The following is a 24,590-nucleotide window of genomic DNA, read 5'->3' as shown; positions in this document are numbered from 1 at the left end:
TCCTGTTTTTAACAGGCTAAGAAATTATTTAAACCAAACCACAGATTCCACCACTATTTATTAAAATGGAAAAAGTTTGGTACAAAAAATTAAGTACACCCCCTATGTACAAAATGGGTAAAACCCTCGAATTTAAGGGGTTGTACTTTGTTTTTCTTTTCTTTTTGTTTTTAGCCATGACTGTACATTTGAAGTGTTCATTTCAAACTGTTGGAAAATTGTAATGATAGAAGGAACCGTTGTTTCTTTTCCTGTAGATATTTCTGATTTTGAGAAGTGACACTTAGTTGTTGCCATTTTTTTGTTCCCAGAAAAAAATAAACCACAACTATTTTGTATTGAACGCCGTCCTGACGTCGTCTGAGTGTTTTTATGAACAAAAATGATGTAAAATATTCTGATTGTTGCTTATCAGAACGCCTGGTATAGAGCCTGCAAATCCTTAAATGCATTTTAATGTTTTACCAAAGAATTAGGGACGTTCTATGGCATCACATTCCTGCCAAAAACCTTAGGTAGTGCATTACAACAGTTAATTTATTAACAAAGGTCACATTTCTATTTATTTGCACGGTCCATGAACGCAGCATGGGAAGTGGTAATAAAATGAAGACCTTTAGCACCCTCTTCATCAAACTGTTCAATCCCTTCAGGATTTTGATTGTTTTTGGAATTTGTTTTCAAAAATGACTCATTTGTGGTTCTGTTTTAGAAATATTTGCATGGAAATTAAGTTTATGCTTAACAGTAACTTTCATGTCGATCAAGACATGAAAGTCTTGATCGACATGATCAAGACTTTGATCATGTCGATCAAAGTCTTGATCGACATGATCCACTGCTGCAAAAGCAGCAGTGGAGTAGAATTAAGAAGTACTGCCACCTGCTGGTGGGAGTCGGCATCACCTGAATAATGTTTTGGACAATTTTTTGCAAAAAATTTGCAATAAAGTCACAATTATGCATTAGCACAAAAAAGTAGGCAATCTTTTAAAATTTTCTTGAATTCCCATGATTATAGAATAAAAAAAACTGGAGGGATTAATATTTATCCAACAGAGTTCAGTCAGAGGCTTCATCTGATCTCGCTGTAACACTGACTGCTACAGTAGATCATTTCTACCATACAATGTTTCTTTTAAAAAGAAAAAAACTTGGATAAAATGAGCTACAACATCTAATGTCGTTTTGGGATTAAAAACATTTTAAGTAAAATTTCTGGATTTTCAACCCACTGAATGAAAAACAGAATTCACTAGACACACACCGGCAGTTTTTGTTAATTTTTTTTATTGAAAGAAACTAATTAGTATWTTTTTTTTTATTTTGCCTTATTTTGTATTTATTAATATATTGTTTGCATTCTGATCTTTAACACACCAAAATTTCAACATAACTGTATTTTGGTCCGTCTTATGATGCAATTTTTAAATATTAATTAATTGATGTTTTGATCAGTTGCTCAGATTTTGAGTCGACGATTTACCATATTTTTTTACTCTTTTTTTTATTTTTTATTTTTACTTGAGTAAAAGTTTAAAGATCTAAAACAAAAACACCTTAGATTTTGAACCTGGAACTTGATCTGATCCCACGTGAGGTTTGAGAAAATAGTGGGGGGGGGGGAAAAAAGCGTTGAACGTGCTGAAATAAAATAACATAAAGCTCCTTACTTTGGCGTTTTCTGCGGGGAACTCGTGCAGAAAAGTGTCGCTGTGGGCAGGTTCTCAGCAGGAAATGTGTCAACTCTGCAACCCTGACTAACTGTTTTCTCACATCCACTGCAGCCTGAGAGTTTCTCTCTTTTTCCTTCTAAAAAACATCAGCGAGCCGAGGTGCTAATTGGAGGATTTCCATTGACTTGGGGTGAAAGGTCATTGAGTTTGTTGCTTCACACTTCCCTCCGATTCTGTGTGAATATTTAATTCAGAGCTTTTAGAGCTGACGAGTTTATTTAAAGATGTTCTTTCAGTTTCAGTAAATAACTACTTTTTCTAAACCTTTTATCTTGGACTGTAAGAAAGATTAACCATTATGTATTTAGCATCTCCTTACTCCTTAATAATGCTGAAATATTACTATTATTTTTCATTTTCTTGCATAAAATGTTAATTTTAAGTTAAAACAAAAAATATTTTGACTCCCAAAGGGAAATTAAATAACAAATAACTTTTTTACATAATACTATGTTAGTTTTAAAGTTTTTTCCCCCTTGTATTAAATGAAATCAGTGTTAAAAAACAGCTTTTTGCTCTGGTTATCTTTGACATTTAAGGTTTATGTGCACTGAATGTGTGTTGATTTATGGTTTCCGTTTGAATCAGACATTATGAACTCTTAATTAAAACCACAATAACTCTGATTGCAAATATGACTCCAGAGAATTATACAACATTTTCTTATTGTACACTATGAGCAGATGGTAGAAATTTATTTTAAAATCACAAAAAAGACAAATTATTCCAAAAAATATCTGTCACCAGACAACTTAAACTGCAAAAGTTTGAAAAAAAAAAAAGCGTTATTATGAAGGTTATATTTGTACATCTTCAACTCCGGATCATTCTGGTTCCTTCCAGTTTGACCATTTTTGATACATTATTGAAAAATAATACAAACAGGAGACATCACCTAAACATATATTTTACTATGTTTAATAAAGCATGTTCTCAAAATCAAAGTTAAAAGCAAAAAGTTTACATTTAGTTTGTCATAAGAGGGAATTATATTAATTTCTCAAAGTCACATTTTCACCATGTTCATTCATTTATAAAGTTTACAGATCCAAACTAAGCTCAGCTAGCAAGCTAAATATTTAGCATTAACCTAAATATTTAGCTCAATTTAGTTGGTAAGCTAAATATTCAGTAATGTTCACATCTCTCAATATTGCCAACTTTTAGCTTACTAAAATGTACTAATTATTTAGCTTACTACTAAGCTAGTAAGCTAAGTATTTAGCTTACCAGTGAAATATTTTCTCCGAGCTAAATATTAGCAAGTTAACAAGCTAAATATGTTCTTCACAAACTGTTTAGTTTAGCTAAATATTTAATTTGGATCTAAATATTTAGCTCAAAACTAAGTACTCGTACGTTAGCTAGCTAAATATTTAGCTCCCAAGCTATATAGTTAGCTCAAAACTACATATAACAAGTTGGCAAACAAAATTTTAGCAAGTTGGCATGCTAAATATGTAGTTTACAAACTATTTAGYTAAATATTTAACTTGCAAGCTATATATTTAATTTATATTTAGGATTTAAGATTTTGTTCCAAACAAAATATTAAAATGTTAGCAAGCTAAATCTTTAGTTTGGGGCTAAATTTCTTGTTAGTAAACTAAATATTCAACTTGTTAAATAAATATTTAATTTGAAACTGGAACATTTATAAGTGAATGAATAATTTGGTGTGAATATGAAAATGAACCCTATTTTTCCCGCTTATAAAAGGCTAAATAATCCAAATTATTGCTGTAAATATTTGACTCACTTACGGTACAAACAGCATTCCATATATTTTAGGACAAAGTTTTGAAAGTCTCAAACTGCATCTTCCCTTCATCCTCCTCACCTGGCCCCATGTTTACCCTGTGGGCAGGTAGGGGGGGATCTGGGAGCTGTAGTCTGGACAGACTTTCTGGACCAGCCGGTAGTCCGTGCTGTAGAACGACATGTAGACGCAGATGACCTGGAAAGGTTTGGAGCACATCCAGGTGATGTGGCTCTGGGTTTGCTCTTGGTCGCACGTCTTCGACGGGTCGTAGTTGCACAGCATCACCTTCTTGCTGCGTTCGGTTTTCTCGTAGTCCACCCTGCAGTTGAACGTCTTCGACTCCTTGGGGTGGACCACGCTCTGGCGCTCCAGGTCGAACTCCACCTCCTTCCTGGGCGGGACCAGGCTGACCGACACGTTGCCAACACCCGTGGAGTTGTGACGGAAGTAGACGCCGAGAGAGCCGTTGCCGTGATCTACAATCTTCCCCATTATCAGCAAATTCAGCTTTACGGTTTTGATGTTGGAGTAAAAGTCGCCCCAGCTGAACAACCTCGATAGTTTGGAGAGTCCTTGAACTTTCATGATGGGCTGGAGCTTAATTTTAACCGATGGGTTGGAGTTGGACTTGAGGATTTCCCAAAGCTTCTGCTTCGATAGAGGAACCGAGGGATTGTTGAGGACTTGGGAGTTCTGGACGGCAGTCCTGGACTGAAGGCCCCAGGTTTTCTGGAGATGCTCCTCTTGGTCTCTGTGGGGTTGAGGTGATGATGAGTTCCTGAAGGTGAAGTTGCTCTGAGTCTCATGTTGACAGAGAACCAGCTAGTTGGGAAAGGATGAGAAAATACAAACAATGAGCCTCAGAGGAAGTTTCAAAGAGCAATATTAGATTCAAACTAGACTTTTTTAGCAACCTTTTTCAAACTACAGTGTCTACCAATTCTGTTCTTTGTAGTTTTGAGTTTTACTTTTAAATCTGGTTTGAATTTATAGTGGGAATCCAATTATACAAAGATATCTTTGCTTCCCAATACCTGAATAAATGTTTCCTGGATACAGAGAAACCACACAGTATTTGTAGCCGTGAGAAAACTTCTGACATTATTCTAGCCAGATATTTGAGCTCAGTTTTTGTCAGATTTGGTAAAGTTAATTTAAACAGGTTAATTATTGGCTAAAGATTTTAATGTTAATCCAGAAACTTAATATTAATCCACTTTTCAAGTTTTGATACCAAGAAATGCTAAATCAACTACTCATGATTTGTGCTCACAAATTCACAAAATCAATATTTGTATCCAGCCAGTTCTTTTTGATTGCAACAGAGGAGGGTAGAGAACCCCAAAAAAGTCCTCAAGTAAGAGTAGTACTACTTCAACAACAACATATTTTTATTCAAAAGTGAAAAGTAACCATCCAAGAAATAACTCAAGTAAGAGTGAAAAAATATTTGGTAAAAAAAAATCTTTTCAAGTACTGAGTAACTGATCAAATTATCAATCATTTAATATTTAAAAATTGCATCATTAGATGGACCAAGATATAAAGTTAAGTGGAAAGTTTGGTATGTTAAGGATCAAAATGACAATAATCCATATCGATAACAAAAAATAAAATCAGGAAAAAAGTTTATTTCAGTAAAAAACTTATGAAACTAACAGAAACTGCAGTTGTGTGTCTGTGTCTGGTGAATTTTTGGTTAAAAAATGTTTGTTTTTCATTCAGTGGTAATCCATAAATATTACTCAAGTAAGAGTAGAAATACCTCATAATAAAATGACAAAAGTAAAAGTCAAAAGTACAAGTACATTATTTCTGTATATTAATCAGCTTGAATTAGTAGTGAAGTTTAATAATTTGGAGTTGGATTTCCTTCATTATTTTATCCATTTTTGCCACACAGAAAAAATGGGCCAATCATTTTGCCTCGTTTCTAGTGCAAATGTCTTGGTACACCTTAAATAAAACAAAACTAAATGAGAAATGACTTTTCACCAAGATAGGAGCTTGTTTTAAGTCGATAATTCTTTAATATTGGTCAAAATTTGCTAGTTCCAATTGGCAAATTATTTCACTTATAGCAAAAATATTTTTTTGTGTTTAAAGTGAAATAATCTGTAGTAAAACTAGAACATTTTCAACCAAAATTAAGGAATTATTGACTTGAAAGGAGCTCTTTATGTCTTGCTGAAAAGTTACTTGTAAGTTGGCTTTGTCTTAATTAAAGTGTTTTAATTTGTTTTCACTAGAAACTAGAGTAAAAATATCTGGTCTGATTTGTTTCTTTTTTGCAGTGTCCTGCACCTAGTTCTTATTTAAATTTTATTAGTTGCTCAAGAACAAAATCTGTAAAAAAGTATCATTAAAAGCTCGATTTTAAAATGACATTCATGCCAACTTCTTTCAGTATATCCTCTACTGAAAACACACTACAAAAAATATTTTAAACATAAATTAATCATCACATTTCTTTCTAGTTTGTGAAAAAAAAGRGCATTCTCGTTACTTTTCAGCATTTTATCACCAGTCTATTTCAATTTACTGCTCAAGTTCCCTTCACAGCTGTTTAAATGTGTAAAATTAGACTTTTACTCACCAAATAAAAGCTTCCAGTCAGGAGAATCCAGCGGCAGGAGAACGTCTCCATCGTTCCTCATCTATCTGAGCTTCATTCAGGACGAGCCACGCGTAACGTGATCACCTCTGGAGCAGGAAACCTTCGGCGAGCTGCTGCCTCTGACTGAGAGAACCTCTCAGGTCTGGACGTTTCTCTCCCTCTTCCTCACCTCCCCCTCTTCATCGCTCACACACTTCTCTTTCTTGAAATCCCCAAAACACACAGATTTTACTGTTGGCTTCTGTTTCAGCTGAATACTGAAATATCCACTGTGTTTGAAATGAATTAGTCGATTAAAATTTGAATTTATTTGCATCTTAAATGAGAAGGAATCCGATCAGATGTGGTGAAATTCTGCCATCTTGTGGCCAGAAGAAAGAATGCAATCTGAGCTCGAAGAAAACGTATTAAAAGTACAAAATTGGTCAATTATTTAAAAATACACAACTTMATTTGTTGCCATGCTCAGGAATGAATTAAACTTGCAATATTTAAATAAAACAATCAATACAGCTGGATTTTTGTATTTATTTTTTTTATGTTTCATGTACTTTGTTTACTGTTGTAAACTAAAGAAGGGTTTGTGGTTGAGAAAATTGAAACACTTCAAAAACACAAAATCCTACAAAGTATTTTTGGTTTAATTTATTGTGCAAATATTCATATACGTGAAATAAGAGAAAACTAGCTTAAAGTAACTTACAAGGACCTGATTTTAAGTGAATAATTTCTTAATATTGATGTAAAAGTTCTAGTTTCACTGTCATATTTCACTAAAAACATGGGGAAAATACCTCGTTATAAGTGAAACTATCACTTTTTAGTCAATATTAAGGAATTATTGACATAAAACAAGCTTGTATATCTTGCTGAAAATGTTTATTAAGTTAGTTTTGTCTTGTTTCAATAGTATTAAGATATTTGCATTAGAAACTGGACCAAAAATACTTTGTAAGATTTTGTATTTTTGATGTAAAGTGCACAAATCCTACAAAATCAAGCCCAAACCATCACTCCTCCACTGCCTTACGTCACAATGAGTGTGAGGGATTTGTGAAACGTCTCTGTTTTGTGGCTGCGTTCCAAAGATGTTTTGGTTCATTTTGGTGCAGGTTTTGCAAAGCAAAGCAGAGCTGCTGCATTCTTTTCAGAGTGAGGAACCTTTTTCCCGACAGCCCTTTTGAACAAGTCGTACTTGTTCATTTCTGATTCTCCTGACATGAACTTTAAACACAGCAGGCCTTTTTGGTCTCTGATGGAGCTCCTGCACTGCAAAAACACAACATCTTAACCAAGTAGGTTTTAGTGCAAATATTTTAATACACTTGAAATGAGAGAAAACTAACTTACACAGGTGCTGAGGGCAAAACAGTCCACTTGCTGTTTTAAAAAAAAGCCTGAAGACATTTCTTTTTAGCAAAACCAATATTTCTTAAATATTTGTTTATTTATTTATTTTTATCCACTAAAATTGTTTGTTTTGCTTTGGGGTTGTTTTTTTTTACCCTTTGAGAGTTAAAGATATAAAGGGCATGAAAAATAAAATCTGTAATAACAGTAACTATTATCTGTTATTATTATTACAAGTTTCTTACCAGCAGATGTAGCAGCTAGTTTACTAGTTTCACTGGCAGATTATTTCACTAAAAACATGAGGAAAATGTTTTCAGTGAAATAATCTGCCAACGGACCTAGAATTCGGTTGCTAGGCAACAGGCTGGGCTTGGGAGGTGTTGCTAGGTAACAGYGAAGCGGCAGTTGATTCCGGTGAAACTAGTAGTACTTTTTCATCAAAAATGAATKATCTACTTTAARCCAGCTGGTATATTTTGCTGAAAAGGAATTTTTAAGTTACTAAGATATTTGCACCATAAACTAGGCAAAACGCCTTGGTAAGATTTTGTGTTTATTTCAATGCTATGTTGTTTACAGTAAAGGTTTTATTTACATCTATATAGATTTGTTGTGTTTTCACACCAGTAAAGTTACGTAATTTAGGAATGACGGCGGTAAAAATGATCCCAGACGGATTTGACGGCCCATCTGTCAGTTCAGTCGCTCACAGTTTGTCATGTGATAGCAGCGTTGGAGGTGTTTGTTTTTTTTCTCATTCCAGTCCAAACAATAAAGAGTTACGGTTCAGCAGTGAGCCAACACAAGCAATGAACACTAACGTGATTGARACAGTGGCGTTTCTCTGAACTGGAACGTTTTTCCACGTGTTCATGAATGTACTGTATTTAAAAAAAAACACAAGAGAAAAGAAACTAAGGGTTCCACCTTTATTCTCAGCCACAATACAGAGATTTCCCGGTTCACCCAAAGCTGCTGCTCTTACTGAAAATCATTCAGAGTTCGTGGAGGAAAAGAATCGTTTTATCAACGTTCGTGATGAAGCGATTGTTTCGCATCCAAACTGGCKGCATTGTTTTGAGGATTTACTGCAATCTGACTCCATTTCTTGGTCATTGCAGCCATTACAGGTCTCACCTGGAAAAGCTTCTTGCAGCTGACTCACCTTCACCTCGTCGTTCAGGTCGAACTGGATGTTTTCCTGCTGAACAGAAAACACTSKGTGGGAAAAAATCAAAATCAAAACGGAAAATAAAAATGGGACGAACCATCAAGATTTAAAAGTTTGAACAAATTGAGGTTGCAGGTTTTGGTTTCTATGCTCCTCAGCTGTTGAACCAACTGCATGAAAACCTGATATTTGCGGAAAGATTTTTTATTTTTTATTTTTTTACAAAAAGGCCAAAACTGCCTCATAATTTCTATCGTTTTTATTTGCACCAATAAAGCTTGAAGGTGAGTCACTTGGAAGATATGATGGTGTATTAGGGCCGCTGAAAATGCACGTCAAAATACTCAGTTACATTTACTTGAGGAACTATTTTAGGAAACAATGTACTCAAGTAAATGTAACTGAATATGTGCCAAAAAATATTTTTGGTAAATAAATGCCAAAAATGTGCAAAATGTTGACAATAATCTCAGAAATATAGAAAAAACTTGGACATTTTTGAGCTCTGGATTGTCAAAAATTAGCTGGAAAAATGTGTGGACAGTTTTAGATTAATCTCAGAAATTTTCTAAAATAAATCATTGAAATTTTCTGAGCTCATAAAGTAGAACATTTCAGAGATTAGTCTAAAATATTCATATTTTTTTCTACAGAATTTCTGAGATTAATCTCAAAATTTATGAGTTTTTTTGTCCTCTCGAATGATTAGGTTTTGAAACTAAGAAATGTTAAAGTTTTTCCTAGAAAATGTCTGAGATTCAAATTTTTAAAATTTCTCTTGCAAATTTTCTACTTTCAAGACTCGGAAATTTCAACGTTTTTTCTAGAAAATTTCTGAGATTAATGACATACATGTTACATTTTTTTTTCTATCTTCAATTGCCCCAAGCCATCGATTCTTGCAGTTTCATCAAACTTCACACACCTTAGAGCTTGACCTAGATTGTGCCAACCTTCTTTGATCTGATTTAATTATTTCTTTCATAGATTCAGTAAGGCTTAACATTAACATTCCTCATTAGTCCTTATTAAAATAATGACATCTCCCATTTACTGTAGATTTGTTCCTCCACACGCCACGCCTGCTCTGTCGTGAACTGGAGTTTACTGGAAAACTAAACTACTTATCGTGTTCGGGGAACTAGATGGAGATTATCTGAGATTTGTGACAGAAACTATTGTTCCTCCCATATCACTGTACCTCCACCTGCAGCCCAGACTGTTGATTCAATGGATGAATCCATGATTTTCTATTGGTAGAGAACCCAATAACAAGTAAGAATATAACTAACTCAATGTGTTTTTACTCAAAAGTAAAAAGTAGCCAGCCAAGAAATTATACAAGTACTGAGTAACCGATCAAACTATCAATCATTTAATATTTTTTTAAATACATAAACAGATGGACCAAAATATAAAGTACTAAAGTAAGAGTATAAATACTTTGTAAAATTACTCAAAAGTACAGAGAAATAACAATTATCCTAAAAGTAATCTTTTTCTAACATAGTTATTAAAATAAATGAGTAAATGTAACTAGTTACTACTCAACTCTGTCTTTTTCCATTTGCTACCATTTGATTGGCTGATGCCCTGTGTGTGTTAACAACTTGAACAAGTTTATAAAATACATTGTGAATTTTATGTTGTTTAAACATTTTCTGTCTGCTCTACATGTTGGTTTAATCCTTTCTGACCTGATTCTAATTGTTTGGGAACCCGTCCTCTGACATTCTCTGCTCTTAGTGTTAAATTAGGACTGCAGCAAACAAAACAAACAAACTAATAAAAGGAAATAGTTAAATTGCCTTTGCATGTGATAGTTGGAGTGAATGACTACAACAGTAAACTAAATACTCTCAATTAGGCCCAAATGCAGAATAATTAGGTGGAGCCAGGATGGTTTAGCATATTTTTCACCCTGGCAGCAACACATGATGTCTAAACTGCTCTAAAAACGTAAGTACAGTCTAAATATCACAACACTGCAAAAACACAAAATCTTACCAAGTATTTTTAGTCCAGTGTCTAGTGCAAATGTCTTTGTGCACTTTAAATAAGACAAAACCAGCTTGCAAGTATCTTTTCAGGAGCTTGTTTTAAGTAAATAATTCCTTAATTTTGGTGAAAAAGTCCTTGTTCTATTGGCAGATGAGTTTACTTTTTACAGTGCAATTTCCCCATGTTACAAGTGAAATAATGTGATAATAGAACAAGAACTTTTGAGCCAATGTTAAGAAATTATTTCCTTAAAACAAGGAAATAATTTCTTAATTTCTTCAGTTTTTACTGAAACGTTACTTGTAAGGTAGTTTTGTTTTAAAGTTTACTAATACATTTACACCAGAAATGAGACAAAAATACTTGGTAAGATTTTATGTTTTCGCAGTGAATGCACAGAGAACGTATTAAACGTTCTGATTGGCCTGATTAATCTCATTTCTTCATGAGGTTTTCGCCGTCAGTGTGTGTGCGAAGTCAAAGCAGAGCGACGAAGATGTGGGTAGACGCCACGTCAAACGATCCGATGATGCATGCTGGGCTGACATTGCTATTTTAAGAGCTTAGTTAAATACTGTTCACACTTTATATGTTAAGGTTTTGTTCTTCCCTTTAACACATAGTTTCGCTTTACAGGAAAACACTACACACCTCCTTCAAATATGTTGAGAAGTGAGCTACAATAATAAACGTGCAATGTCTGGGAATGTCTCACAGCTGGAGGTTTCTGCAGCCAAAGACTGCTTTAAGTCAAACTGGTGCACAATACAGTAAACTTACATGACATTTTTTTTTTATTAAAAAAAATAGTTTTTTTGGTTGAAAGGGTGTGCAGACATGACTGACATGACACTGAATGAGTCGTCATGAATGTTTACGACTGTTGTGAAGTGTTTAAATTTGATAAAGAATGACACTTTTAATGGAGTTTCAATGCAAGTTTTTATGCGACTTTACATTAAAATTGCCTTTATTTTCTGAATGAAACTCCATGACGACAGTCGTAAACATTTATGAAGACTTCTTGGTAGAGATGTGCCGATCAGGTTTTTTCCTGCCAATACCGATACCGATCACCCATGAGGGCCGATCACCGATACCGATAACATATTTATTTATTTATTTATTTATTTTATTATTCACTCAGTGCGTTATAGTTCCACATCGCTTAGGATTTGTTGCTGTGCGTTTGCACAGTGTGAAGGAAAGAGGAGACCAGCAGCACAGGCAGGCTGCGAAATGAGATGCAGGTGATCGGTATCGGCAACAAGAGCCAATGATCGGTGATCACCGATCATGCACTTTTTCACGAAAATCGGCCGATTATGATTGGTGACCGATCGATCGGCACACCTCTACTTCTTGGTATTCATCAGTGTCATTTCTGTCTTAGGCTCGCCGATTTAAATAAAATGTCACCAATATTTCATTTTTAAAAAAGTATTTTCTTGCAGGAAATGGGTGTGATTCATTATAAATCCAAAACTGTAATAGTTTTGCATGTTTTTTCTATTAAAATAAAGAAATATTCAGTCTTTTCTCAGCATTAAAAACAGCAATTCGGTAACTTTATTTGAAGACATTTGCTGTATTTTCCAAGATTAATGAAATAATTCTGATATTAAGTAGGGACCGCACAAAGTCAGGCCACGTGCCGCAAACGGCCCCCAAGCCACACTTTGAGTCACACCATTCCTGAGCTTATTTTGCACCTGCAGGCAGAATGAAGGTGGAGCAGCAATGATTTAGCAAATGTCATTCTGATTGATCTAAATCTGATATGTAACATTCCTTCATGAGATAAAAAGCGTCCTCACACTCTGTGTGCGCGTGCAAACTGAAAGCCRAGAGACGAAGATGTCAATCTGTCACATTGWAGCTCGGCTCCCTCATCTGAAGGCCTGATTGAAATGCACATTGTTATTTTAAGAGATTTGCATTTTCTTCATCTGGTTAACACCTACTTTTGTTTTAAAGAAAACACTAACCACCTCGTTCGAACGCATTCAACCAGGAATCAAACTTCAGGTGAATCAGGTGGGGCTGTCTCTCACCTGGTGGTTTCTACATCCTCTTTGAAACATGGCGGCAAAAGGAGAACGTCTGGTAATTTGGCATTAACTCGACTGGCAGGAGTCTGACTACATCAGATCAGGTGTAAAGACTGAACATATAGTTTCAGGATAAACTACAAGAGGAACAAACCTAAAATAAAATAATGTTTGTATAAGATTCAAGTCTAATACAAATAGTTCACACCTTCCACCAGTCACAGATTAAACTGACATACATTTCAGCCGTCCTCATGCAACTTCCCTGATTTTTGTTAAATATACTCGCCCCTCCTGGGTCTGAATATTCTTCACAAACTCTTTCGTTCTGGGACCAGAACCAAGAAAAAGCTTTTAGAAACAATGTCTTTTTGATCTTTCATCTATTTTTTAATCTCTGATTCCTTCTACAGCCTTCCTACAGCCTTATGTTTCGATTAGGAGTCTCAGGTCGTCGAACCTGAACTTGTTGACGTTTCCTCGGACCTTTCTTAAGACTCGTGGAGACAGATCTTTTAAAGCTGTGGCGCCCCGCCTATGGAATGAGCTACCTTGCACCATTCGATCTCTACATTGTATAGACACTTTTAGGAAACAACTTAAGACCCACTTTTTTAAACTTGCTTTTTAATGTAATATTGTGTTTTAATGTTGGTATGTTTGTTTTAATTTGTTTTCAATTGTTTTTATTTTTATAAATTGTGCAGCACTTTGTGACTCTGGTCTGTGAAAAGTGCTATAGAAATAAAGCTTACTTACTTACTTACTTACTTCTGGAATGCATCTTGAATAACCTGCTGTGTGGCTGAACTTGCCTGACCTTCAGGTGTTAGCCGTCTTGGTTTTGGTTCTTCTGTTTTAGTTTTTATTAAGTTGGAGTGAGAAACAGTTAAACCGATCAGGACAGTGGATCCAGAGTGCCACGGCTGGAAGCCTCTGACCTGCAGTAATATATTACTGCATTATAATGCTTGTTTTTACATTTTGACAAACATTAACATACTTTTGTTCCTTACTGACCCATACGTTTATTTCTTAAATAAAAAATTATCTTAGTTTGTGCACATATCTCTGTATTACTGTTTAAATCCTTTTMTCCCTATTATTTCTGCAGCTTCAGCAACTTTGGTTTTATTGTGTTGTATTTTCCCACCAGTTTGTAACAGGAGCCTGGATCTATTTTATCTCTACCTTCACACCATATGACAGCAAGGCTTTTTCTTTTTCTTTCTATCTAAAGAGGCAAACTTTCCGTCTTTCCTATGTCAATTTCATAAACGCTCTTTTTTTTTTAGTTACAACTGTTTTTGTCAATTGTTAACATGACGTAACCAGTTTTTTCCCAACACAAGCGCTAAGATGCTCCACCGATTTTAACACCTGTAGGAAAAGCGACGGAGACCTGCTGCTGCTGTTCAGAGCTGCGCGGGTGTGTCTTACAATCATGGCAGCAAATCGGCCAAAGACACAAAACGTTTGCACAGTTTCCCCCCCCCAAAAAAAACTAGCTGAGTGAGCTGATTAATGCTGTTGGATGCAGGCAAATGATGACTAGCTAATGCCAATATTTCACGTTAAGCTTGCTAGCAAGAATAGGCTACTAGTATTGTTATTCATGTTGAAAAGTGGTGGTACTGGTTACATTTACTCGAGTACCGGATTTATCGGACTATGAACCGCTACTATTCCCCCCCACGCTTCGAACAATGTGGCTTACAGCCCGGTGCGACTTTTCTGTGGATTTTTTCTTCAACCACCAGGGGGCTCTTCAGCAGGAAGTGAATAAATGGAAGTCAAAATTGGAAATCAAAGAAGAAAGTGCAAATTATTTTAGAACAAGGACATGCTAGCAGCAGGCACGACGGAGAGATGTTTTCAAACTCATATGATGCCTCTTTTAAGTTGAGGGCTGTCGATCTGGCAGAACGCAGAGCCGCTGCACGCAAGCTTTAAAAAATAATAATTTAGATGCTGCTTATGGTATGGTGCGCTCTATAGTCCGGAAAATATGGTAACGTTTTGTGAAGAAAGGTACTTAAAAGAATTTCCCTGCATTGCACTTTTGTCTTTCATTGAGTAATAATTTCTTCTCTTAGATTGATTTCGCATTTAAAGGAGTAGATTTCAGAGATTGAGCTGCTGTTCATGCAAATGTGAGCATAATTAGTCAACATTTTAAACATGTTACTGTTTTCATTCTTTATTGTTTATTTTGTACTAATAAACATGGTTATTTTTATTTGAAAGTTTACATGAGGATTTCTGTATACTTATATTAAAGTAAAAGCTCATTTAGTCAGATAAGCCAGTGCTAATGCCTCCTGCTAAGCTGCTCTGGGCCGGTACAAGGAAATGCAGTGACCAGTCAACCCAGTACAACTGCAAACCACATCACTGGTTTGCAAACTACTATAAATAAATAAATAAATAAATAAATAAATAAATAAATAAATATTATTTTACTCTAATAAAAGAACAGCTGAACTGGACTCACTGTGCTACCTATAGTGCTACCAGGTCATTGATGATATTAATTCATATTTTCTTTTTCTCCCTGTTTGCTTTGCATTTTCTCTGTAGGATTCACTGAAGAGTTACCAACAGCTGAGCAGTTACAGGTTAAACTCGCTGCACAGCTTTGAAGTTTTGAGATGTTTTCAACCAAATCAAACAAACAGCAGCAACATTTTGTTTTGGTCTCACGACACTGAAAAACTCATGTTTGAGTTTCTCCCACGGCTCTGGAAAAAACGCAACAGAAAGCAAAACACTAAAAACAAAAACAACTGTAGTATTTCTTGACCAATTTGAATCTTTTTCTCTTAGTTTTAACAGGATGTTGCTGTTTATTTTTTTATTTGATTCGTCACAAATTTGCATAATGTAAAAAACTTTCGATCTGAGCTAAATTTAGCTTTATGTTACAAATCTCTAAAGCAGTCACCCGGACATGAAGCAAAGACTTTCATCTGTCATCGCATGTTTTCTTATCTCGTATTCCTGTTTTATTTTAAACTAAAACAATTCAAACATCTTATTTTAATTCTTCACAGCGTAGATAGAAATTGCAATAACTGATTCCTTATTCTTTACTAAAAACGGAATAAAAATATTCCAACTGTCCATGTGCTTCACTGACGTTGCCAGGTTTTCACGCCACTCCTTAATATGTCATCGCATTTCAGGTGATAATTCTGCTGTCAGTTTACAGTTGCATATTTAACTCTGCAGTTTCACTTTTGAAGAAACAAAACGTTAAATGATTGACATCAGGTGTGTTTCAATGAGTCTGCATGTTAACTAGAGATCGTTCTAAAATAAAAGGATCAAATTAAAGGAACTGAGAAGTTTAACATACCACAACTCTTTTTTCACAGTTTATATTTTCTGCACCTGTTGTAAATTGTTCAATGTGAAAAAAATCAAAACTGCTAACAAACATGTTTGTTTTTGTTCTTAAAGACAGAAGAACTGGGGAACTGTTTAAGGAACTGTTCATAATGTAAGCCGCTTTGTTCCCACTCTGCTTCCATTAAACCAGCACCCAGATCAGCTTTTATTCCTTCTTAAACTTCACTAAATATAGCAAACGTTTTGAAACAAAGTGACTTAAATCTTGTTCTTGTTACTCAACAAATGGAACCAAAAGAAACTGAAAACTGGACGTCTTTCTTTTAACACTGCAAACATGCAAAATTAGCTACAGTGTATAAAGTTCAAAAAGTTTTTGGCAGAAATTTACTCTTTTTTTTCTCACTGATATATTGTTGTAAAAATCCCTTTCAGGTTTCAAATCTACAATAAATTTCGAGAAACTTTATTTGTGTGATTTTTAGTTTGTTATTTTTTGACCCGCGTCTACTTTTGAGTCTAAAATGTTCTCTTTTGATTACCCAAAAACAGGCGATACTTCATCAGAACCACCTGGATCCGGTTCTCCAGAACCATCTCCACTCTGCGTATCTGATGTCTGACATTCGCTCCACACCTGCGTTTTGGAGTAAACATCTGCTGTTTTATTGCTGACTTTTAAATCACCACCTATAGTGATATGTCAGTTTTTATTTAGATATTTCACAAAAACATAAATGAAGAAACTTTTCTTTTCCATTAAAGGATCAATTTTAGCCAAGTCATGTTGATTCACTACAGGAAACCTTTCCAGGAAATAGTCCAGCTTCATGTGTGAAACAAATTTCCCAGGTTAAAATTTATCATAGAAAATTATCCTGGCACAGACGAAGTACTTTGAACTTTAGGGGAGAAGCTTTGTGGAGATTTGATCATTTAAACATTTAAGAACAGCTAAATATTCACTGCATTGTGTAACTTTGTCTTCCAAGTCAAAGTTTCTCAACAATTATTTTTCCTCGACTTTTACCTGAACAGAGTTTAAATCACTGACGCATCATTTTGGTCACCGGTGTCCAAACGTGTTGCCACGTGACCAAAACTTTAGACTCACAAGTATCGACCTAAAAACAAACAAATATCTATATTTGCTTGAATCTACAATATTTATGGTAGATTCTGAACTTGAAAGGGATTTTTACAACAGTGTATATCAGTGTATTAGTATTACAACAGGGTTTCTGTAGATAGAAAAATAGAAACAAATCTAATTTTGTGATTAATTTCAGGAATTTTCTAAAAAAAAAAAACATTGACATTTCAAAATACATTTTTTGACATTTGAAATTCTGAAAATTTCTTGTTTTTCTAGATTACTGAGATTTTGTCACAGAAATTTACTTTTTTCCCCCCTACAATGGCCCTAATATGCCATAGCTGATTTAGCATGTTTCTGCCAAAATCTCAGAAATTTTGTAGAAAATTTTCAAAAGAACATTTTTGACATTTGAAATTTAGTAATTTCCTTGTTTTTTCTAGACAATTTCTGAGTTTTTTTGACAGAAATGTACTTTTTTTTTTTTTTTTTTTTACAATGGCCTTAATATGCCAGATGTAGCATGTTTGCTGTATTAAAAGAAAGATGTTTAGTTTTCAGTTTCTTTTGGTTCCATTTAATACATTTATCCTCAGTAATAAGAGGATTTGGSTCACATTGTTTCAAAACATTTGCTATATTTAGTGAACTTTAATTAAGAGTAAAAGCTGATCTGGATGCAGCAAGTTGGCTTTTCAGTAAAAGTTTCTTTGTTTTACCTTTTGTTAAAAAAAAAAAAACACAAATACTTTGTCTTGTATTATGTTGGCTACAATTTTTACCCTCATTATAAATTAAACATCTCAGGCAAGGTTTGTACCATTTTTTAATTCCAATTGGGGGCCGCACAGAATCAGTCCAAGGGCCAGAAATGGCCCCCGGGCCACACTTTGGACACCCCCGCTTTAAGCGATTACAATGAATATTGGGCAAAAACTTATTTAGTCATCTGGTCACATGATTAGCCTGTTGAGTGTAGCTTAAACTTTATTTTTAGCACCGTTATATTAACTCTAGTCAATCTACTTCCAAATTGCAAAAAACCTTTTTTCTCCTTTATGTAGATATAACTCACATTATGCTGCATAATATGTTTGCACATCTTATCTTAACATGTGATTAATTTTCAGCTGCAAACTCTAAGATACTTTGTGATAATTCATTTAGTTTATAATAGCAGAGATCACAGATAAAGAGGAAGAAAAGACCAAGTAATAAACAGATTCATATTAACGTTTAACCTGAAAGCTGTGAGGTAACAATGATGACCATATTGTGCTAAAATATGAGGAAGCAGCTGTGCTTTACTCTTTCAATGCAGCTTACTGGAAAACAAAGAAAACTGGACTTGTGCCAGCTGTCAGTATTTAAAGCTTTGTTGCAGTGCAGATCTGTCACTCGAGATGTTTTTACACCAGAGAGGCGCTTAGACAGGTAAAAGCTTCAAATTGATGTTTTTATTTAGTCTGTGAGTGAAAAATAACAACATAGTTTTGACTGGAAATTTTGATGCATTTCTTGGTCGACATGCATTCAGATGCTGTAATAATCTTTTATTTTTGTATTTTTAAAACAGATTTGATGAATTTTTGAAAAATGGCAGGTCGACTCCTCCTGCCTTTACTGCTGCTGTCAGCTACAGGTAAGTAACTACACTGTAAAACTGAAATCCGTTTAATTTACTCAGAGATGTGAAAGATGAGAACTCTAAGCATCAGTGTTACAGTATTTAGTTATTATTACTAGTCTACACATTTACTATATTACTAAACCCAATTGATGATCTCATGAACATCACTATAACAAATAAAGCAGTTTAAATATTATCATGTAATCGCAACATGATTTTTGCTGCAGAGAAAAAAGAGCTAATTTTGAACTTTCTTTATAAAAGGGTTTATCTTTAAAAGTGACATTTATAATGGTGTAAAATATACAACTGAAGTATTATATCCTGAACAGCTATAAATATATTATATTCTCTTTTTTAAAAAACAACAAAACAAATAAAAACATACTAAATACATGAGAAAAACAAAACGAAAGCTTGTATTACTAAGAGCCCAAAGTAATAAATTATAGAACAATTATATCCTAATTTTATATTATACGTTGTTAATTGATAATTAGGTACACGTGTAATTACATTCCAATCCTGAAACACAAACCAAGAATGTTTTTATTTATTGACATTTTTAATTTTATGTTAAATGATATTTGTTTTATAGTGTAGTGACAATACAAACAACTACATGTAACCTGAAAGTTTCTGTCTCTCTGTATATAAATATATATAATCTCTGACTTTATCTCTAGATATTATTACATGATTACGTTTCCAAACAGAGCAGGGAAACGTAATCCCTGCTCTGGAATTATACACATTTATACACATTTGTCGTTTTTTTGTTATCAACTCTGCAGAAGCAATGCAGTGGAGCAGAAACTCTGTTGTTATTTATTTTTAAGAAGATAATCCTAACCTAGAATTAGGTTAATTTTATGAGTTTAGACAGAAGTTTTCCAGGGTGTTATTTTAAATTGACTCATTGTGGATTTTTATACGTCCATCTGGGTCTGTGCTGCTTCTAGAAACCGTCCAGGTGCTTAAAAAACAAAAACAAATCAGTTTTCTAGCAGTTAGTTAAAGGGGTTTTATGTGTCTGGAAAACAAGCCGGAATAATTTGAAATTTACAGAATTCTTAGCCGGAGTTATAGGTTAAAAAATTAGACTGTCTTGTCCATCCATCTAATCTTTTAATTGTTCCAGAATACTGCAGGAATGTTTTCACAAAAAGCAAAATATTGTCTAAACATAACAATATTTTACTCTAATATTCGAATTTCCAAAACACAAAGTAACAAAATAACCTCCGACATCGTCTTTGCATCTGTTTTTATCAAACTGTGTCCCGGGACCATCAGTGGTCCATGCGCGCCCCCTGGTGGTCCGCGCGGTACTGCATGTAAACAACGGTTTATTTGCTGTGAGTTGAGCTCAAATTGTGACGCTACAGTCAGCAAACCAAAGAATTGTGGTTAAAAATAATGATGGATAAGTGGCTTAACACCCGGTCACTAAAAGGAAAACTCTCCGGAGGAGTTGCAGGATTTTTGTCAACATTATTACGATATATAACATTCTCTCTTCATCATGCAAGAGAGAATGTTCAAGTATCTGCTTTTTCCGACATTTTAACCGGTTTTGTCATGTTGATCAGAGCATAAGTTCATTATGTAAAGTCTTTACATACAGAATGCTTGAATAACTTGTCATAATATCTCGAGTATATTTTTATACATTTCTGTTAGATGTTTGATCAAAATTTGTGCTCAACTGGTGAATTTTGCCCAGATAAATGCTAAGTTTCTCCAGGGCAGGTATATTTGTGAACCACTGGCTCAACCAGTTTTCTCTGAGAAATAAATTGATTTTTGCAGATAATTCATGGTGTTTTGCTCTGTGCATGAATTGCTTTGAGAAATGCATTTGCCGTTTTGCAAATGTCAAGGATGATTGGAGAAATGCACCAAAACGACTTAGCATAAATGTCTAAGTCGTTTCATTATTTTATTGGAATAATGAAGTTATTCCAATAAAAGTAATGATTTAAAACTTAATAGATCGATGATATTAATTGATATTATTAATATTAATTTAATATTAATGATATCTATGTGTTATTATTATTATTACATATATAATGGTAGATAATAAGAACTTCATATTTTATTTGAAAAATGTTAGTTGTTCCAATGAAAGTAGTGGTTTAAGCCTCGCTACACAAAATAAGTCATTTTTAATTGGTAGTAACATTAAAGTCAATTTCATGTTTAATGATATCTGTGTGTTTTTAAAGGTGGAGTATCAACTCAAAGTCAAGGTGAGCTGAAAGTTTAGGACTAAGCTCTTTTTCAAGAAATTATTATATTAAAATTTTGTCCACTTTCACGTGGGCTTTTCTTTCATTAACTGAGTGGAACCAATAAATTTTGTCCTTGTGTGTATATTTAAATATATGTCAATGTGTGTGTATATACCTCTGTGTGTAATATATGTGTTTATATATGCACGATTTTGTTTGTTTGTATTAATAAGTTAATTATTTATTRGACAAGTGTACCTGCACATTACATTGGAAAACTGTTTATCATTCCAATGAAAATAATGTCCTAAACCTTAAACATTTCTAATTTATTGACATTAATTTTCTTAAATTAATGTCCAAATATCTTTGTTTCAGAATCTGGGTAAGTTGAAAGTTTAGATCGATGAATCATCTGGCATCTGGCATCTGTCTGTCAGCCTGTCTGTCTGTATAGAAAATATATATTTCTCAACAGACAAATATATAGTTTGATGTTATCCACAAAAAGAGTCTAATTTAATCAGGAAAAATCTCTTTCTAGGACCCCTCTACCCAATTGCTGGAACAACAAGCTCTCATTCAGATGATGGAAGCTCACCTGCAATTTCACTCCTACGGACCTTTAACTATTTCGGACGGTCGTACTCTCAGATTTACGTATGTTATTTGACGTCTTGTACTTCCAATCACATTGATTTTTACTGTTGTCATGAAGACAAAAAGAAAACATTAATAAAAAGTGTGTTAATAGTCATACCTAATTTAGAGCTCTTTTTCTCAGGTGAACCACAACGGACATCTGACCTTTGATTATCCATGGTCAAGTTTTTCTCCTCAGCAATTTCCAATGTATGGAACCATAGACATCATTGCTCCGTTCTGGACTGATTTAGACAACAGAGGCAATGGTGATATCTACTATGTTCAGTACACCAACGGCTCTCTTCTCCAACGAGTTACACAGGACATCAACACGTACTTCCCAGCTCTYAACTTTCAGGCCAACTGGATCTTTATAGCAACATGGTATGAAGTTGCCTATTTTCCAACAACTGGAACAGTAAGTGATCTGTTTTTAACTGCTGAAACATATTTAAGCAGTGTGSAGATAAAATRAACTTTGTTTAATCTTTAAATTCATTCTCAATAAATACATTTTTATTTTTATTTTTCCCAGCGAACAACCATTCAGGCAGTCTTGACTACCAATGGCCAGTATTCATTTGTGCTGATGAATTATGGGTCAATAGCCTCCACATCAAGATCTATACAGGTTAGATATTCAAATAAATGCTTGCTATAAATATATATTTTATTTGCCTTGTCTTGGTCCCACAGCAAGTGTATATTTCTCTGAAAAATAAACAAATTTTATTCATCTATGCACATTTAATTTCTAGGCTGGATATGATACAGTCAGTTCCTCTCACCACTTCACCATCCCTGGATCATTCTCTAGTAACGCAACTGGACCTAACTCAGCTTTTAGTCTCGGCAGTAATGTCAACGTACCCGGTCGCTGGGCCTTCCGAGTCGATCATGGATCATTAGTATGTCATTTTAATGGTAAGAGAACAGATTCACTGAGGGTACTTCTTTGTAAAAATGAGCCCATGTATCATGGAAATAAGGGAAAACTTCAATCTGTCTCCTGGTCGAACAATACGGCTCTTAAAATAAGTGTGTTGTTGCAATGGATCTGTCGTATTTTCAAAATAAAAGCTGCCAGCGCTCATATGAGTTCCTACCGCTTATCACTTGACAATCGAGTGTAAAAACATCACACTGCTACACTGTGGTGCTACGTTTCATACCAGATCACTTACAGAACCGATGTTAACTCTATAAAATGAACGCTCTCTATACCACCCATGGAGGGATTTCTTTATTTAAATGGGTTCATTTCTGACGGATACACAGTGAGGGTGTTATGACATGTTTATAAGAGCGATTTTCTGAAGAATGCAGCATCCAGACGAACATTAAAACACTCTAATGTAAGTGGATGCTTTGACATGAACACAGCACTGGAAGAAAACATATGTAAAGAAATCCTCAACAAAACATAAAATATTTGAAAATCAGACACCAGATAAGTGAATCACAGCGACGTCATCAGCCGGTGTAACGCTGAACTGATGCGGTGAAGTTAGAATAGCAGGAGCGAAGCTGCGCCAAAAGCTAACAAACACTGAAGAGAAGAAGAGCTGCCATCGATACAGTTGTAGCCTGGCATCATTTAATGTTACACAATACAGTTTTAGCAAGTTGCTCAAAGTCTAAACTGGTATTGTTGTGCATTTAAGAAGTAAGGTTTACCTTCGAGCAAAAGCCCCCCCAAAGGAATCCCAGTGCCCTCCTTTTGTAAAAATTTCCACCAGCGCCCCCTGCTGTCCTCTGAACGCCCCTCGGGGGGCGGTACCGCCCCCGTTGAGAAACACTGTGTAACCTCTTCATTTTTATAATAATTAGAATTGCAATGTTTGAAACATTGAAAACTAACTTATTAAGCAGCCTTTAAATGACCTCTGCTCTTTTCTTTTTGCTCAAAGGTCAGCCTGTTCAACTTGGTGACTCTTTCTGGAGTGACAGCACCTGTGCACAGAAGTGCACCTGCACCAGAGCAGGGCTGCAATGCTCCAACAATCGGTGCTCCTTTTCCMAAATCTGTCGGCCAGCTGCCTTTCAGTACTCTTGCCAGACAGTGCAAAGACGAACCTGCAGCATCAGTGGAGATCCACATTACTACACCTTTGACAACTCAGTGTTTCACTTTCAAGGCACATGCACTTACGTTCTGTCAGAGCAGTGTCAGAACGGACTGCCCTACTATAGAGTGGAGGGGAAAAATGAGCATCGCGGCAGCACTCATGTTTCATGGACAAGATTGGTCAAAGTCTTTGTTCATGATCAAACTGTAGAGCTGGTTAAAGGGCATTATGGAGAGGCTAAGGTAACAAGAGTCTCTTAGTTACTTATATGCCATGTATTTTTCCTTTGTTCATATTTGTAACTATTTTTGTTGCCATCCTTACAGGTTAATGGAAGTTTTGCAACAGTTCCATTTTCCCTCAGAAATGGCTCTATCCAGGTTTATCAGTCAGGTTTCTCTGTGATCGTCAGCACTGACTTTGGCCTGATGGTGTCTTATGACATGTATTCATATGTCCAGATCAGTGTGCCCTACACTTACCAAAATAGCACATGTGGACTCTGTGGAAACTTCAACAATCACCCTGGAGATGACTTTCGAACCCGTCAAGGTGAAGTGGTGAACTCTGATGTAGTTTTTGCCAACAGCTGGAAAGCATCTGGTGATGATGAGCCCRGCTGTGAAGTTCATTGTGCAGGTCTGGCCTGTGCCGGCTGCACAGCAGCTCAGACAACACTGTACAGAAACTCTGCCCACTGTGGTATTCTGGAGAACAGCACAGGACCGTTTGCTGCATGCCATCAACAACTCCCTCCAAGATCTTTTGTAGATAGTTGTGTGTATGATCTCTGTGTCAGTGGAGGGTATCAGCCCATTCTCTGCCAAGCCCTAAATGTCTACTCAAGTCAGTGTCAACAAAATGGGATCCA

General features: G+C 35.0%; 2 protein-coding genes across 3 annotated transcripts; one reads left to right on the top strand and one right to left on the bottom strand.

Moving 5' to 3' along the window:
• Positions 1-2,221: 2,221 nt before the first annotated feature.
• LOC103481351 (neurexophilin-1-like) lies at positions 2,222-8,688 on the bottom strand. Of its 2 annotated transcripts, none has more exons than XM_008436755.2 (3): positions 8,606-8,688; positions 6,095-6,317; positions 2,222-4,320 (listed from the first exon to the last, which is right to left on the bottom strand). In XM_008436755.2, the coding sequence occupies exons 2-3, from the start codon at positions 6,143-6,145 to the stop codon at positions 3,589-3,591; spliced, it is 783 nt and encodes a 260-aa protein (XP_008434977.1). In that variant the 5' UTR covers positions 6,146-6,317; positions 8,606-8,688; the 3' UTR covers positions 2,222-3,588. The 2 variants fall into 2 exon arrangements, with proteins under 2 accessions (XP_008434977.1, XP_017166241.1); XM_017310752.1 differs by having other exon boundaries at positions 8,634-8,677.
• Positions 8,689-18,543: 9,855 nt separating this feature from the next.
• On the top strand, positions 18,544-24,588 carry LOC103481802 (alpha-tectorin-like; the record flags this gene model as incomplete). The annotated part of the gene is made up of 9 exons (XM_008437563.1): positions 18,544-18,572; positions 18,715-18,780; positions 21,000-21,023; positions 21,550-21,665; positions 21,790-22,068; positions 22,186-22,281; positions 22,409-22,574; positions 23,561-23,961; positions 24,046-24,588. Coding segments are annotated over exons 2-9 (1,671 nt in total), but the record flags the coding sequence as incomplete, so codon positions are not given.
• Between the last annotated feature and the right edge of the window lie 2 nt (positions 24,589-24,590).

The sequence above is a fragment of the Poecilia reticulata genome, linkage group LG19 (assembly GCF_000633615.1).
Source record: "Poecilia reticulata strain Guanapo linkage group LG19, Guppy_female_1.0+MT, whole genome shotgun sequence".
In the NCBI taxonomy this organism is placed as follows: Eukaryota; Metazoa; Chordata; class Actinopteri; order Cyprinodontiformes; family Poeciliidae; genus Poecilia; species Poecilia reticulata.
Note: the sequence above shows the minus strand (reverse complement) of the source record. Positions and strands in the feature narration are given on the sequence as shown.

Coding starts and splice junctions, on each gene's coding strand:
- LOC103481351 (XM_008436755.2), bottom strand. CDS start 6,145: ATGGAGACGTTCTCCTGCCGCTGGATTCTCCTGACTGGAAGCTTTTAT. Junction 4,321..6,094: donor TGACTGGAAGCTTTTATTTG/GTGAGTAAAAGT, acceptor TTTCCCAACTAG/CTGGTTCTCTGTCAACATGA.